The sequence below is a fragment of the Fopius arisanus genome, unplaced genomic scaffold (genome assembly GCF_000806365.1).
Source record: "Fopius arisanus strain USDA-PBARC FA_bdor unplaced genomic scaffold, ASM80636v1 scaffold00005, whole genome shotgun sequence".
Classification (NCBI taxonomy): domain Eukaryota; kingdom Metazoa; phylum Arthropoda; class Insecta; order Hymenoptera; family Braconidae; genus Fopius; species Fopius arisanus.
The window spans coordinates 1,070,038-1,087,623 of NW_011887744.1; the positions used below are offsets into that span (position 1 = coordinate 1,070,038).

At 42.0% G+C, this 17,586-nt stretch overlaps 2 protein-coding genes across 3 annotated transcripts in view; both read right to left on the reverse strand.

Annotated features, from left to right (window-relative positions):
• Positions 1 to 8,848, reverse strand: part of ft (cadherin-related tumor suppressor fat) — a 78,934-nt gene extending 70,086 nt beyond the window's left edge. Inside the window, exon 1 of the mRNA XM_011315764.1 lies at positions 3,629 to 8,848. Coding sequence (XP_011314066.1) covers positions 3,629 to 8,848 — 5,220 coding nt within the window. The remainder of the gene's footprint in view (positions 1 to 3,628) is intronic.
• A 3,301-nt stretch (positions 8,849 to 12,149) lies between these two features.
• Bka (FCF1 rRNA-processing protein Bka) lies at positions 12,150 to 17,266 on the reverse strand. Of its 2 annotated transcripts, XM_011315767.1 has the most exons (5): positions 17,017 to 17,266; positions 16,878 to 16,960; positions 16,672 to 16,743; positions 16,127 to 16,587; positions 12,150 to 12,867 (listed from the first exon to the last, which is right to left on the reverse strand). In XM_011315767.1, exons 1-4 carry the CDS (start codon positions 17,017 to 17,019, stop codon positions 16,137 to 16,139), a joined length of 609 nt encoding a protein of 202 aa, XP_011314069.1. In that variant the 5' UTR covers positions 17,020 to 17,266; the 3' UTR covers positions 12,150 to 12,867; positions 16,127 to 16,136. The 2 variants fall into 2 exon arrangements, with proteins under 2 accessions (XP_011314069.1, XP_011314068.1); XM_011315766.1 differs by lacking the exon at positions 12,150 to 12,867 and having other exon boundaries at positions 16,084 to 16,587.
• Positions 17,267 to 17,586: the final 320 nt, after the last annotated feature.

Here is a 17,586-nt window from a genome sequence, read left to right on the forward strand (position 1 = left end):
AACTCTTTCCCTTCTAATGGCCTTCATCATTGCTCTCGTTGAAATTACAATTGAAATGAAACGAAATTGAAATTCCGTACTTTGAACTGAAGTGGATTCAGTAATTTTTTGAATTGAGGTGCATATTGTCCGTGAAAAATGACGATATCAGTGGAAGTTGTGACGGTAATTTCAACAGAATATTTTTGGTAGTGCATTTGAGAAACAGCGGGAGGGTGGCAAAAGAGGATAAAAGGTGAACGATAATGTTTGGTGATTTGAGTGAAGAAAAAGAGTGTGTCTTTAGTCACAGGGGATATATTGAAAAGGGTGGGGAAAGGTAGAGTTTGGTCCTTCTTTGCCTCCTCCCCTCGCGAAAAATGCCATCTCATACTGGTCTTGGCATCGCTCATGCGTCGTTAGGACATACCTCGCGAGCTCAAACGCAACTTAGCCTTGCCTCTACCCCCATCCAATATTTCTTTGCCTCATCCAGCCCTCGGTACCATCACCGCCTTAATGCCCAACTCTCGTGCTTTTTTTTTTATATACGATTCCACCCTGGAGCACGAGAATGAATCCGATGGTGAAATACAAACTGTCGCATCAAACTGTTCAACGTCGGTCAACCGTACCACCATTGCTGTTTGACGCTGATAAAAATCTAAAGGGCTTTGTTTTTTCCCTATTTTCGAGGAATCACCAGTGCTCTTGCAATATTTTACTCATACTTGGGTAATTTTTTTTTCCAAAGCGATCACCCAGTGTCGAGGGCTTTTCAGGTGACAGCTGTGCACCGAAAAACCAGCACCACGAAATTTCAATTTATTCGAGCAAAAAAATTATTAATTATCGCAGAATGTATTCTATCTTTCACGATTGGGAAGAATAATAGGTATAGAATAGTAGAATATATTCAGAAAAAAATAATGAATCTCAAATGCTTGATTTACTGTAATAATTTGATGTGGGATTTTTTTCTTTTCACGATAAATAATTCTGAAAGGTCAACAGCCGTCTTGCGGAACCGGAAATTTCCCATTCTTCCCATCCCAGGGACTTGGCCTCCCCCATCCCTATGTAACTCAATTCTGGCTATAAAATAGCAAATTTTTACGAAACAAAACCATCCCATCTTCTCATATTCAGATTAACTCTAGAGTTACAAAGTGCATAAAATAAAAAAAAAATCTCAATAAAATATATTTCGGTGTAATTTGCAAGATTCCGTGGAAGATGAAACTCCTTCCGCAGTTGTTATATTATACGATAGGATAGGTGCGAGTCAATAGCGTGTGTTACCGTTGGAACAGTAGTTGCGTGGTGCTTAGTTTTCAGAGATAAAATCTATCCAAACGAAACACGCGTAGTTGGGAATATGTACATCAATATAAGTAGGCGGAACTCTCTTCCTCTCATACCACTACACACCGAAACAAGATTCCAAGGTGCACACATACATTAACTCGGATAAAAAAATAAAAGAAAAAAAAAAGAAGCCAAATTCACCTCACCTCCCCTGATTACATTTCAGTGTTCACCAGAGTGGACCAGAAACACTGATAAACGAATCCCCAGATTACCAATAATTCCTTCCTCTGTCTCAAGAGCCAACCCATACGAAAAAAACATGCAAATGAGGCGGGACCAGAAGAAGAAAAAAAAAATCCACCAGAAGTAACAAACCACCTATACCAGTTAGACAAATATTTCTTCATGTCGATCGAGGGCGGGAGAAATTCAACGATTAAACCTAAATGATCGTAGACTAAAAAATTTCCCGCTAGCTGTAACAATCAATAAACTTATCCGTCAGATGAATATCGAATGGGCCAATCTCATGTATCAATCTGGGAGAGAATAAAATTTCTGGGAATCTACGAGAAATAAAGGATGGGCATGTGACTGCCAACGCATTGATGAAGAATCTTTCAATAGCAAAAAGTCTCTGCCGCGGATGTCGAATAATGGGCCAGAAGGAGAAATAATTTTCTCAAAATGGAGGGAACGAGTGTCCCCCAGGATGATCGAATAAGAGAGGTCGAGATGTACATGAAGGAAAAGAAAAAAAAAGGAAAGAAAGTGTGGAAGGAGAGAGCTAGCAGAGGTTGAGCCATTTGGTCCCACGCGATAGACAGAGATACCCCCCGCATACCCCCTCCCAACTCTTCGTCATCGTACGAGTTCACTTCTCCGGGTAGGATCAAGTTTTTCTCATCCAATATAAAGCCCTTCTCGAACCGCATCACCGAGCCCCCAACGGCAAACCGACTCCCCTGTCCGCAAGACTTGACTTCCTGGCACGCGGGCTATTTCGTCTTTGTTCTCCACAGTTGTGCTCCACAACCCCAGAAGAAGAGATGAGCCTCAACAGAAGATGTGTTTTTACACCGACAATCACTCGTAATTAAATATATAATCGCAACTGAAATATCTAGATTATTTTGAGTCTAAAGAATCGCGTGCTCAGGATGGATTTAACTTGAGTTACGTGTAACCACTCGTTATCCTCACAAACGACTCGGCTTTTTTGTTAAAAAAAAAAAAGCCATCCCTCCTCTCCGCTTGATTTTTTTAAAAGTCTTTTTCTCCGTTCCTTGACGCGCACTTCATTTCATTCTTATTATACTTTTACCGAAGGGACTCGTCATCAGGCTTCCGTTGTACGTCAGGAGTTATACACCCCGAGTGTTATATATACCAAGAGATGGTCACTCGTAAAACACAGGGCCATCCTGGACCACAATATTACAACTTCTCTCTTTATCATGGCCTACCAGCGCCATATACTTCTTTCACTCCTCCACTCCACATTTAGTTATTTCGTGTGATCACGCCGACCACGCCTCGAGGTGCGAACCACATGAGTCTAATCGATTTCCTCCGGAGTACCCACGGAACGCGCTTTTAACATTTCTTCTTATTTCATACGCTACTCATATTTTTTTTTTATTTCCCCCATTTTTTATTAGATTTTTTTGTAACCACTCCAATGGTAGATCTCACCGGTGTGGACCACTGGCGAAAAATTCGTTTTTAAAGATGATGAAGAGAATTCGAGTCGCTTTTGGACACAGAACGGATCCCCCACACCCGTACACGTGATTACGACGTGAAAATAATTGAAACGTCGCGTTGAGGTCAAAGTCATCACCCAGGTTGCCTCGGCAAAAATAAAACTTCAAAAATAACAGTCTCTTTTAAAATCAACACGGACTATCTTTTGATTATGATTATGAGATTACGATTCTATCGTGACAGCTATCATAGATCAATGTTTCTCGTTTTCCTGAGATGTATCGGAAGCATTGCCGCCAAATTTGCATGTCATTTACATGGTGTAATGACTCCTACGGGTGTTAGCGAGGACTTTCACCCTATAGCCATATATTACCTAACGTTTTTCACCATTAATCACTCCGGAGTGTGCAGAGTGCGGTAAATATCGATCACCAGGTGAAGAGGGAGAAATTCTTGTGTTAATTAAAAGTTTATGTGAAGAATAAAGAAATTCACGAGATTCGCACATTTTATCGTGAATCATAGAGCGCATTATTCCCTCAATTAAAACGGCGGTAAAATAAAACTGCTAAGAGCATCGTATTTGCTACTTGGTGGTTCTTAAAAAAAAAATATATGAGTCTCTTACCTTGATGAATGAAGTACTGGGTCTTTCGCCACCATTAGCAACAGCATAAATCTCCACCTCGTACCACTCGACGCCAGTCTCTCTATCAAGGGGTCCAGAAGTTTGCAGTAGTCCACTCTTAATATCAACGTCAAACAGTCTATCCACTTGTTCACCATTACTACCAGCAGTTACGTTTGTCACATAGTACTCAATATCAACACCAGATCTTCGCGAATGTGCACTAACGCGTAGGATACTTGTACCAGGTGGCTCATTCTCGTATACAGTGGCTTCGAGTGGCCCTTGATGATCCCATACAGGTTTGTCATCATTTTCACCAGGTACAATGAGAGTGAGATAAGTCTCTGATGATCTACGTTCAGCTTGAACAGCTTCGTCAGTGGCTCTGACTCCAATCTGATATCTCCAAGTTCTCTCCATGGTTTTTAATCCCTTGGGGAGCTTCATGGTTATGACACCGGTACTCCTGTGAACTCTGAACATGTCCGAGAAGTTTACACTAGGTCGCATAAGCTCGTACGTCACCAATCCATTGGTACTGGAGTCGAGATCTCTTGCTAAAAGTCGCGCCACTGGAATCTCTTTTCCCAAATTGTAGTTGAGAGTTGACTTGGAGGGTAATACTGTTGCTGACATGCTGACGAATAGTGGTGCATTGTCGTTCAAATCCTCGACGATTACAATTACCAATTTTTCAGCTGATAGTCTAGATGAGGGTGGCTGCGCCCTGTCTGTAGCAACAACGACTAATTTAAATGTATCGACCTCTTCTCTGTCTATCGGAAGCAACGTGTGAATGACTCCAGTCGTTGGATTAATTCCAAAGTGCCTCCTGTCATCCTGAGGATCTTGACTAGCTATTGCATAAGTCACAGCGCCATTCTCACCAGAATCTGGATCCTCAGCGGTTACCGAGTGCACAGGTGTTCTCACAGTTATTCCCTCTCTAATCTGACGTACGATGGCTGTGTTGGGAAAAGCTGGTGGATTATCATTGGCGTCAATCACATCAACCCTGAGCGTTGTTACTGAGCTCAACTTAGGATGACCTCCGTCGGTGCATGTTATGTTCAAGGTGTAACTTTCAAGTTCCTCGTAATCCAATGGTTTCCTCAGGTATAAAGCACCAGTGAGTGGGTCAATGTAAAACGCATCACGCCGATTGCCTGCGGATATTCCAAAGGTCAACTCTGAGTTTGCCCCAAGGTCATCATCACTGGCTTTGAATCTCAATAATTCAGTGTTTATTGGTGTTGTCTCAATCACTGATATCTGGGACATGTTATCGACAAATTTCGGGGCGTTGTCGTTCTCATCGAGTATTTCAATAGTCACTGTGGCACTGGAGGAGAGTCTGACCTCTAACCCAGCGTCGTGAGCCACCACGGTCAATAAGTAATTGTCGAGGGTCTCGCGATCAAGGATTTTTGAGAGGGATATCTGACCAGTTGCCTCGTCAATGACAAATCTTCCATGCTGATTACCATCCTCCAGGGAATAAAAGACATCGCCATTGAGTTTCTCATCAGCATCAGTTGTGTAAACCCTCAAGAGTTGCGTACCAATTGTTGCCCCCTCGCTAATTTGTACACGATACGGCAAACGTTGAAATAGCGGTGCATTATCATTAACGTCAGCGATATAAATCGTAACTTTGACTTTATCACGCAAACGGCTGATTCCATTGTCAGTGACTGTTGCCTCTAGACTGATATGACTGGTACCTGTATTGGCGACCAACTCCTCCCGATCATAAATATGAAGAGACTTGATAAAACCATTTCTCGGATCAACAATAAAGTCCTGTTGGGTTGAGGGTAATGAGAATGTCAGATCTGCATTTCTTCCCACGTCTCTGTCAGTTGCGAGTAGTTTACCAACGAATGTATCCGGTGGTTCATTTTCACGTATGTGAAACGTAAATGAGGAATTAGTGAATTGTGGTGCATTATCATTCTCATCGATTATGTGAACAACAACGGGCACCACCGATCTTCGACTGGGCACACCTTGATCGCAGGCAGTTACTTCCAATGCGTAATAGTCCTGCTCCTCTCGATCGAGGGAGTGTTTAACGTATAATTGACCGTCCGGAAATATACCAAATCTGTCTTGCTGATTTCCATCAGTTACACTGTACAAGATTCTACCATTAGCACCCAGATCAGCGTCAGATGCTCGAAGTGCGAAGAATCTTTCATTCACCGGTGTTGACTCGAGGAGTGAAATTTCATAGCTTGTTAATTTAAACACTGGTGTGTGATCATTTACATCCTCAATCGTTACTCTCACTTGGTGTTGAGCTGAGAGAGGCTGTGCACCAGTGTCCACAGCAGTTACTTCGAGAGTTAGCACCGTACCTGGAGAAGCTCTAACAGGTTTATCCAAATAAATTATACCCGAGTTCTCAGCTACCCTAAATTGTCCACCAGGATTATGCGTTAATGTGTAAGTTATTCTAGCATTAGCACCGATATCCCTGTCCCTTGCTCTAGCCAGACAGACTTCCTGTCCCACCGCAGCGTTCTCCCTCAGCAGTACCTCATCTCCCTTCTCCCCTTTAGGAAATTTTGGTGAATTATCATTAACATCTAATACTGTCACGTTAACAGAAGTGATTCCCCGCGCTAGACCAGTTTTTGCTGATACACGGAGGCTGTAGTAAGCAACCTCCTCACGATCGAGGCACCCAGCTGTTGATATGACACCTGAATGCTCATCGATCTTGAAGTTACCACGAGGATCTCCGTAAACGATTGCATAAGATACCTTGGAGGTAGCGAAGTGGGTTACTTGGACAGAGCCAACTTCCCTATTGTATCCCGATGATACATCAGTGCACTCACCCTTGTCTTCGGATATTTTAAACTCGTAGCCGTTGTACGTGTCGAATTCTAGATTTTCCAAGTCTTCTCGTCTCAAAATTTCAACTACAGCATTTTTAACAGCCACTCTATCCCCCGTATCTCTCGCAGAAATAGTCAATACGTAGAGGGTCTTTTGTGCAAGACGCAGAGAACCCTGAATAGTTATTTCACCAGTTCTTTCATCAACTGTGAATAATCCCTCACCACCGGATTCAAGTGTATATCTCACTCGTGCATTTTCCCTGGCGTCAGCATCCGTTGCTGTGACCTTTCCAATCGAGCTGCCCGGTGCAGTGTCTTCCGGAATTGGCATTAAATAACTCCTCGGATAAAACACTGGAGCATTGTCATTAACGTCCTCGAGTGAAAGTAAAACAGTAGCTGTGGATGACTGCGGGGGAGTTCCTTGATCTCGTGCAACCACAAGCACTCGGTAATCAGCGACTGTTTCCCTGTCTAACGGAATTTTAGTTGTCAATTGTCCAGTGAGGGCATCAAGAGCAAATGTCTTTGGATAATCCCTGAGGACACTCGGGTGTAAACTGTAAGCAATACTTCCATTTGTTCCTTGATCATTGTCGACAGCTGCGAGGGTCGCTACCAAACTGTGCGCTGGTGTATTTTCGGATAATGTTACTTGAACGATACTTTGACCAAACCTGGGGGCCTCGTCGTTCTCATCGAGTACAGTGACCCTGAGGTGTGTCGTGGCGTACCTCGGATTTGGCCCACCGTCCCTTGCTGTCACCCTCAGCTCAATGCTCCCTTGAATTTCACGGTCCAATGTTGCCACTGTTGTCACTAAACCCGTGTCCTGATCAATGACAAACCATGATTGTTCATTACCCGAGTCAAAATCATAGTATATTTTGGCATTGAGACCCGAATCAGCATCTGTCGCTGAAATACTTGCGACAAAACTGCCAATTGGCGACAGCTCCGACAGCACAGCCGAGTATTCACTCTGTTGAAATACTGGATCATGATCATTGACATCATTGACATGTATCACGAGATATGCCGTTGCTGATCTTGGCGGTGTTCCTTTGTCAGTTGCAACAATAGTGAGATTATATTTTGGAATTTCTTCACGATCGAGTCTACCATTAACCCGCACTATGTCGAAGCTCTGGGTATTGTCGAGACGAAAGTGGCCCAACTCATTGCCAGCGCGAATCTCCACGCTTGTCTCACGATTGAGACCCTCGTCATTGTCAACAACAGCAACAGCCGCCACTATTGAGTCTTTAGCGGCATTTTCATCGACTGTTGCAAATCCAGGCTCAGCCGGAAAATAGCTGAATTTTATTTCTGGATCGTGATCATTAGCATCGAGTAGATTAACTGTTACATAAGTTCTACCATCCTGACGTGGTGAGCCATGATCACGGGCGAAAACAGTTATTACACAACTCTTTGGACAACTACCACTGGGTCTCGTTGCGGTGCAACTTTGTTGCGGGCAGTCGAGTAATTCTGCGGTTGTGATAGTACCAGTTTCCGGATCAATTGTAAACTGTCCCTCATTATCTGGCAAATAATATGTTAATTTTGAATTGTCCTCCGTGTCTTTATCAGTTGCTTGTACCGTGAGAACATTGGTTCCCACGGGTGCACTCTCATTCAGTGCCACAACATAATCACTCTGCTGGAAAATCGGAGGATTGTCATTGACGTCAAGTACCGTAACATTAACGAGTAAATAACCGAGTCTCGGGGGTTTGCCACGGTCCCTCGCGCACACGTTTAGGGAATAAAATTCAACTTGTTCCCTGTCAAGTTTACCAGTTGTCTCTAAATGAAGATACGTTGTTTCACCGCTGGGATTGGCCGTAACATCGAGGCGAAATTTCCCATCGGTATTGCCATCGACGATGAAATAATCATCGACAACACCATTATCAGGTGTGTCTCTATCAGTAGCGGCGTCGAGGAGTAATTTTGTTCCAGCAGCCGCTGATTCCGAAAAACTCACAGCTATACTCGACTCCGGAAATTCAGGATCATTGTCATTGACATCAACCACATGAATTCTCACCTCAATGGGATATGTCGGCTGACTGGAGAGAACAACGAGATCGAATTTATCAGTGAGTAGGGCCTCCCTGTCGAGTACCCTAGCCGTTCTAATTTGTCCGCTCTCTGGATCCAACGTGAACTCCTGTGGGGGCTCGTTAAATCTGTACGTGAAGTCCGGCTTCACTGGTATCGTACCAACAAGTGTACCCTCTGGCTCACCCTCTCTAATACCCAACTGCACTCGTGTATCAACTGCTCTACTCTGCATAGCAAGACCCATACTACCATCCTGCGGCAGCATAGGTGATCTCCTGGGTACGAGCCTCGCCATCTTCTGCGATATAACCCTGTCGTTAGTCCCCAGGTTATAATCATGGCAAAAACCTGGTGAAATAAGTCCCAGGGCCAGCACCAGGACCAGGACCAGGGTGAGGTTAGTGTCACTCCACATTTCTATTCACCTCAAACCCCGTCCCGTCTTCAATCCCCAATTCTACCAATCACTACCTTTCACACTTTTTCGTCATTGTCAAGCGAACTTTCATCCTGCTGTGAATATTCCACCGTCTATCCAGACATGTCACTCATTATCTCAACTCTCAGCTGCCTCCAATCGTACACCATCGAACTTCATCCCGGATTGGCTATTATTATTGAATTACACCTGAATTCGAGTAAACACGCCACGAGAATTCTCACTGCACTTGGTGGGGGCACTGACCGCCCAACAGCCGCTCCTCCAAGAGACGCTTCTTCTTACCTCCACGTTTTACCTCTAGTCACGATAAAGATTGACGCTAGGAATCAAAGCGACGTTCGGCCTTTTTTTACTCCTGTCCAATATCTTCCCTCAGCGCTTTTTCTCCTCTCTCTCTCTCTCTCTCTCTCTCTACCTCTATCCCTCACCGTTTTAAACTCTTTTATCGTTGAATCACGTTTTTCCCCCGGTTAAAATCCCCGAGAGCACGTCGTGGACAACTTATCAAAGCGGCTGAACCAACGGAATTCGCTCGAGATGACACTCGTCACAGTCGATCGCCGATCTCACCAACCAAACGGTACATCTCACCAACAATCGCACGTTGTATATAAAATCGAATCAATCCCCCCCATCACCTCTTATCAACTTCCGTGTGTCAACTCACTGAGACATTATCTCTCATCTCAATAATAAACAATCTTCAATCCACAACAATGACAACCATCACTCACTCTCACAGCACACCAACATAACCATATATTAAACCACCTAACTCAAGCTAAATAAACAAAAATAATAAAATACTCAAATATCCGGAATTTATGCTTTATACACGAGTTAATGATAGATGATTGATTATTGAATGGTGTTGTCACGACGCGGTGATGTGAGCAAAATAACTTTGAAAAACGTGTGAATAACCGAGAGAAAGGATCGCAGTCAACTTATCCCGTGGACTGACCCGACACGACTGAACCGGTGGATTGTACCCTCTGTGTACAGTGGGGCCCCCTTTTCTCCCCGTTCTCTCGTGCCAGTGTACTAGGTGTGTGTGGATTTGCCACTGCTCATGAACGTGTTGGTGAGTTTAAAAAGAAAGAGGAGCATTCTTGGGCCTCTTGTGGGCCTGACGGTGTCCCTCTCCAATCCATCGGACCCCACAATCCCCATCCACCCTCCACCAATCTCCTCCACTTCTCTCACTCTCTCTATTCATCATTTTCTTCTCTCCCACTCCTTTACCCATACCCAGTTACTCTTCCATCTCACCTAAAGCCATGAGTGTGCGGGCACATCCCAACAGAGCCTTCTTTTCTGCCGGAGATATTCTACCTTTTGCCCTCGAGGAACGAGCAATGCGGAGGCTCAGGTATTCAAGATGGCCGAATCAAGGCACCATAGCACCGTAGTACCCTGGCTTCTTCTTCTACTTCGTCTTCTTCGTCTTCTTCTTCTTCCTCTTCTTCCTCGTCTTCCTTGGTGTAGTGTGTGGCTGTCTGGCTGTGTGCGTAAAGCACTTCTCTCTTCACTCCTCCAGCGGATACCCCCGGTGGATTTTTTAAAAAAGAAAAAAAAAATAGGGAGAAGAATGAGAAGGATAGAAACCTACCGGGAGATGAATAATGCGTGGTGGAGACGATGGGGAGAGGACAAACCGATGCCAACAGAGATGGACAGAGCGAGGAATTTCGAGTGATGGAGGGACAGGTACTGGGTGGAGGTAATGTCGATATGTGTGGTTTTAAATATATATGTATTTCTTTTTTTTTTCAGTCTTTGAGGGGAATAGGTGTCTCGTCGTTTTCTCGATGCAGGGTCGAAAGTTGGCCGCATGTTGTAACTAATCCGTTACCGTTTCTTCCGGATATTAGTCACTGACTTTAACAAATGTTCTGGATTATGGAAGCAAGCGGGTGGTAGATAAATTGTGATTGTCAATTTATTTTGATTTTACGGCGACGTGGAGGAGGGGGACAAATTGATGATTTTCATGAGCTGGTTAAGCGTTTTACCTCGTTTCGTGTAATTTGTCAAGCGACTATTTCCGCTATTGTTCAGATAATTATATTCAGCAGGAGAGACAGAGCCAACGCCAATTATTAATGGAAAACCGTAGGGTTTAAAAATAAATCATCATTGTTACGAGTCGCGGGGCTTTATTTTATTCGGAGTTTATTTAATCAGGGAATGCTGATACGCTTGGAGGGGAGCATACATTACGAGCTAATTAAGTTGAAGTTAATGTATATACTTGCGGAGCATTAGAGACCACGGGGTATATTTATGACGAAATACAGAGGTACCCGGATTATTTTTTTTAATACCGTTATGGCAACAAAGTGATCGGCGATTTATGTTGGTTTTAGTGATGGATCATCGATCATGGGTCATGGACTGTATTTATTTGATTTATTTCTCAAGATGTGGATGGTCTCGTGTGGGATTGAAAAAACAGTGGGTCAGATTTGGAGCACCATCTGCGGCTTGGGAAATAGCCGATATTTTGTGATCGGGTAGAATCGACGGATTCGAAGTCGTTTGATTTATGATTACAAATTGGTGAAAGTATCTATTGCGCGCATTAATGGCGGTAAGCCACAATTCCGTGCTCAGTTTACTCTTCTCCCCTCCTTCATCTTGTTTGTTTTTTTTTCCTCTTTCTTGTGATGGGTCTCTTGGACTGTTGGGGCTCGTGCCTTCCTTGGAATCTCGTGTCCAATTCAATTAATTAGATAAAAAAGTCATTTCAGCAGATAAAATACTATTTATTGAATGAGACGAAGCGTGCTTAGTCAACCATTCCACAAAATGTATAATCGAGACGTTATTTTCTCTGGGTAACATCGATTAAATAACAATAATTGCCTGTGGGGCCACTTTAATTTGTAGTGAATTAGTTTACTGGGGGTTATTCGGGTGAATATATCTCGAGAGAGTCTCGGAGTTACGTCCAATCAGTTAATCATCTCATTTCGCTTTTTAATTTTTATTCTGATTACGCATACATAGATTCCCTCACATCAAGAATATTATTAAAAATATTCTTCATGCAATTGATGATTAATGAATAATTCGCAAAGAGTCTGATGTCATTCTCTGTTTTTTTTTCAATTGACATCAATTTAAAAGAAAATTTTTTTATATTATTCGTGGCTGATTATTTTAATGAATTATTTTGAAAACGTTCTGTTTTAAAGATTTTCCGCGTTCCTGTACCCCCTGTAATTTGAGGGAAAATCTCAGTGGAAATTAATGGAAAAATGTGGAATAGGGTGACGGAATAGGTTGATCGGTATGACTGTATCGGCAAGGATTTGACTCGTCATGAATAAAAATGTGAAAAAATAGTGGCAATACTTCAGCTTTTCAATCACGTCTAGTGGAGGGAGGGTCTGGGTCGAACAGTGGTCATATTTTCTCGGTTATGATGGATGATCGGTGCTTCCTCAGCGATGTTTGACCGTTTGCCCCCACCGGTTAGCCCTCCTTTTATCCACCAGTCCCACATTCATTCTTACTCTTTTCAAAGAACTCACGACATGTCTCACAAAGTTTCATACAATTTTTCTCCCTTTCAATCATTCATTTTTAATCCTGCTCTTTTCAATTCAGGTTTAATAACAGGCTGGCAATAATCAGTGTGATCGATTCTTGGGATTGCCATCGCAATTCAGTGTCGATCAAGAGATTTCATCGTTGCGATTAGACCCACGTTGAAAAGAGGTGAAAAAAATCACTGGGTCTCTAATGCTGACCGACAATTAAAGGCATTGCATTTTCTCGAGCTGCTGCTATATCAGTCTAGCACAGCCCCAGGGGGAAGCGAAAGTAAAACGCATTTTGCCACCAATCTCAGCAGACGCAGATGTCTGTAAACAAAATATTTTTTCAACGTCATTTATCTTCATCAAAACTCTCGAATGCATTTTAAAAATTTGAGGTCGAGAATGCATTATGCAACGTGATAGTGAAACATATAAAATTTGCAAAATATATTTTCCGAATAAATCCATCGGTTTTCACCGCAAAATAAAATAATTCCTGTCCGCAAAAACGTAGAGTCAAATAATCACTCCTCAAGATAACACAAATTATGATATTAATGAAAGTAAATTTCTCTTTTAGTCTGATCCTGCCTGGAACTTTATAGCCTGTCCGGCCACTTTTAATTGGCACTTCAAAACGGGAGATCATACGTAGTAATAAAAATTATAATAAGACTGGATATTTCATCAATCTTCTCACCCTCAAGCAAATTTAGTGTTACTCCATTTAAAATTATCCCAACGGTCCATGGAATTTAATTTTTTTCAGGCACTATGATTATGACGGCATTATGACGGCATTATGACGGTGGCACACACGCGATTGATCGCGTTTCCTGCATTTTTAATAATTTTTTCAGTCAGTCGTCTTTAAACATTTTCCTTGATCATTAAGGCAACTTTCCCTCAGCAACAAAAATACCGAACAATACCTCATCTCTTAGAGATCTCGAAAGCGTTACAATTATTTAGTCTTCCTTTTAAAATTATTGTCATTGAATTTGTAAAAGTTTTCTAATTAATACGTTTGTCGGTCAGCATGGACTTTCTCCAGGCATGACTCTGATAATACTATATATCTCTCCTGAACTCCGTAACGCTCAGTCTCATAAATAAACCTTAGAAAATGTCAGATACATTGTACCAGGATAAAGAGCCTAGGAATGCCAATCGGAAAATTGTTTTGATCCGGTGGAAATGGCAAATCGCGAATGCAGCCGATGTTTGGCTTTGGGGGCTGAAGCGTGTCGCAATCTTGTATATATATACGAGCGATATTTTTGCACGATCAAGAAAGAGATGCCGAGTCCACGGGAGATTGGAATGTGGAGATTAGCCGCGGTGCGAGCGCCAATGAAGTTGAAAATAAAAAATCATGAGAATAAATGACAAAAATGGCATTTTTACAATTTGTTTCAATTCCAACATTTTCATCTCTCCCATCTATCTCCACTCCCACTAAAAAATCCCCCAGACCCCCCTCCCAGCCCAAACAAATTGCAATAAATACGCAAAAACATCACAAAACATAATCATTATTTCATCGATCATCAATATTTTTTTCGCTTCATCATAAAAATGAATAGAGTATCCTTGAGATGAGAAAAATGATTGTGGCAGATGAATTCATGAAAAGGGAATGAAAAAATAAAAATAAATAAACCAAAACCAAAAAAAAAAAAACAACAAGTGGGCTTTTAGACCTTCGTGAATTCATGAGAAAATAACGAAGAGTTTGGAAAAAAAAAGGAGAAAAATAGAAAGGGGGGATGTAAGGATGGACGACCGCCACCGCGAGCCGATCGCTAAAATCGTGCACCCAATCAGCCGGTCTTTTGTGTTTCCAAGAAACAGCACCGGCGCGCGAGATGACCGCGTGCGTGCTCAACGCTCCTCTCTCTCCTCTCTCACCCCCTCATATTTACTCACCCCTCTCTCCCTCTCTCTCAGCCCTCCCGTGCTTTTTTATACTTCATTTGATTTTTTTTTCCCTCGGAGGAAAGGGGCCCCTTATGCCTATATCCTAACGCCGTGAGTTCTTTCTCGCCACGGCTATTCTCTTCGATTGGATATGCCGTATAGATATGAGTCCCAAATGGAGAAACCAGTCCTCCGATGATCCTCTTTGACGCTATGGACAGTCTCCCCTGGCATCTTCTCTCTGCCAAAACTCAAAGACCTTCGCAAATATACTTTTTCCCCGGCGATAATGTGATTTCAATACTGATAGTCCAGGCCGCTTACACCTTTGCAAAAATTAAACGTCAAATTCTTCGTTCAGTAATCAAATAATTTTTCTCATATCCTGATTTTATGAATGAATTATCAATTGTCTTGAATCAACATTTTTAATGATTCAAAATATATAAAGTATAATATTTGAAATCGAAGCTGTTCCTTCGAACGTTCAACGCTTTCTCAACAAATAGTGAAAAGGAAATGATTTTTAACGACTCGAGGTAATTAGCCAGTTATTGTGATTGGATGAAAACATCAATTTGCAATTTGCCTCTCCCCCGGGTAAATACGATCATAATGAAATCCCATTATGTCCCTTCCATTGACATTCACCCGGCAATATGAAAAATCGTTTCCAATACCCTGTCGAAAGCCCTCGAAGGCAATAAGTACGAGTGTCCAAGTTGGTGAGTATTTTTTTTTCATCTGGGGCATGGAGGAATGAATGTCTCGACATGCCGAGTGGACTTCTAACCGTAGTTAGAGACAGTGAGGTCTATTGTTATGGACCTCCTAGGCCGGTCGAACGACTATCGTTTCTCATACAATCCAACAATTCTCATTCTCTCCTTCTTCAGCCTGATAATACCATCCATAATCCACCCATAGAGCCCTCTCACTCCGGCCACGCTCACCCCGGGTGACTAGAGAAGAATTCATGTTTTCCTTTTGCTCCTACTACGGTCCATTGCAGAGGAGAACGAGACAGGATGCGAGAGAGGGATAGACTAAACGATGATCATAGTCGGACTTGGGTATCGGGCATGTTTCACCGTCGGCTGTTGGATATGCGATGTCGCCCCGGGTCAAAAGATAATATCCCGTCTCTAGGGGTCATCCTTTCCACTACGATACGGTTCCGTGCCTCTCGCAACATACTCGCCGATAATACCTCTGTACTTATTCTAATGTCCAAACTCTCAACCGAGTGATTGACAATTGGGCTTTCTTGGAATTTTCGTTTATCGCGAATAATCTGACAGATGGCTTACCGGTGATTCCCATGGTGTAATCGGTCTCGCCTATTTTATTTTTTTTTTTCATTTGCATTTTAGGGGGATATATTTATATTTCAGCCAGAATTCATTGGGAATCCAAAGAATTTGGAACAATTGATTATTGATTTTCCTCTGATTTTCATTAATGTCAGTATTTTTTTTTTATAATCTATTTTTGTTTCTTCCATATTTGCAATTTACTTATTAAATTGAAAATTCCAGCGATTCGAAACGAATTCTACGAATTGGCTGGGTTTATTAAAATATAAATACTATTCAATGTTCTCTTAAGAAAAAACAATTATCCACAGACTTCAATATATATTTTATAAAAAATAGTTGCTTACACCGGAATGATTATTTGGGTGCACCATAGGCGTCAGGCATTCTCTCAATGGTATATCGATGCTGTGATACATACATAATGGGGACACCTGGTATTTTTCTTATCCTACTCTTCAAGTCTTTATCATTAGTCGCCACAATGTAGCACTTGTGTTGTGTCACTCTATTCACCAAACAATCGTCGGCGTATGTTCCCTTGTGCATGCAATGTAGCCTCTCGAACCTCGGATCTTTGATGATTCTCAGTGCAATCTTGTATTTTTGTCCTAGCTTCTCCAACTCCCCCATCACGCAGTCCGTAACGTAAGGAATGCATTTAGCGTAGAGGCACTCCATCATGTTTTGAATTATATCGAGTTTATTTTTTATTGAAAAATTTACGAAGTTCGTGTCGATCAAGATGTGATAGGGGGGACCTAACTGCGTGTTGTATTGGAAGAAAAGGGCTGACGATTGTTGTGGCCTACGGGAACAAAACAAAAAAATTTAGAAAAAATATTAATGAGATTTATTATCGATTGATGCGTTTGGATATTAAACTACTTACGCCTCTCTGACTTTCATTTCTGTTGGATCTTCAGGTTTTTTCTTCCTGGGAGGTGCTCTCTTATCTTCTTTTCTAATAAATCACATAGAAACTCATAAATATCATTTTAAAACAGCGGAATAAAATCTGCACACTGGAGGTGTAAATTATTTCATGAATAAATATATAAAACACGAAAAAAGAAACGATTCTGATTGTTTACGCACATTCTGGAGTCACTAGGACTGATCATCTTCTTCATCTTCGCAAACCTCTGCAGCACTACCTTCCTGGTTTTTTTATTCTTTCCCTGTAAATAAACAGAATTAGAACTACCTGATTCTTTAGAGAATCCCAATTCCTCACCATCTCAAAAAAATACTCAGCAACTAATATGCAACAACAATGATCCACCACGAGAAAAATTTAACCTCCATCCCATGTGTCTCTCAACAAGAGTCTCGAGCTCTAACCACTGGTGGCACCACTTCCTAGCCTTCAAATCTCAGGTATGATACAAGCAGGGGACAAGTTCTCTCAGGCGGCACGATACAGCGCGGCGGTCACTATCACCTTCCCCTCATCTCCATGTCATCCCCACTCTGCAGCTGTTCGGCACTGGTGGAACTATTTAAAAAATGATAATTTTAAATAGCAGGAAAAAATATAAAATATGGCCTTGGTTGATGGGATGTGTGGTATCTACATGACCTCAAAGTTTCAAAAATAGAATAAACTAGAGAAGCATTACCCAGTCTCCAAAAATCAGGCAATAACAATAAATAAATTGCGCTAAACGCTAAATTCTCTTCAATCAATTATTTTTCACTGACTATTGGATTTTACGTGATTGCACTGTTTTTTTTTAAGAGAGAATTATTTATTAGGTTAAGAATTTTCGCAATTATCGTATCTCGTCAAATTGAGACTGCCCGC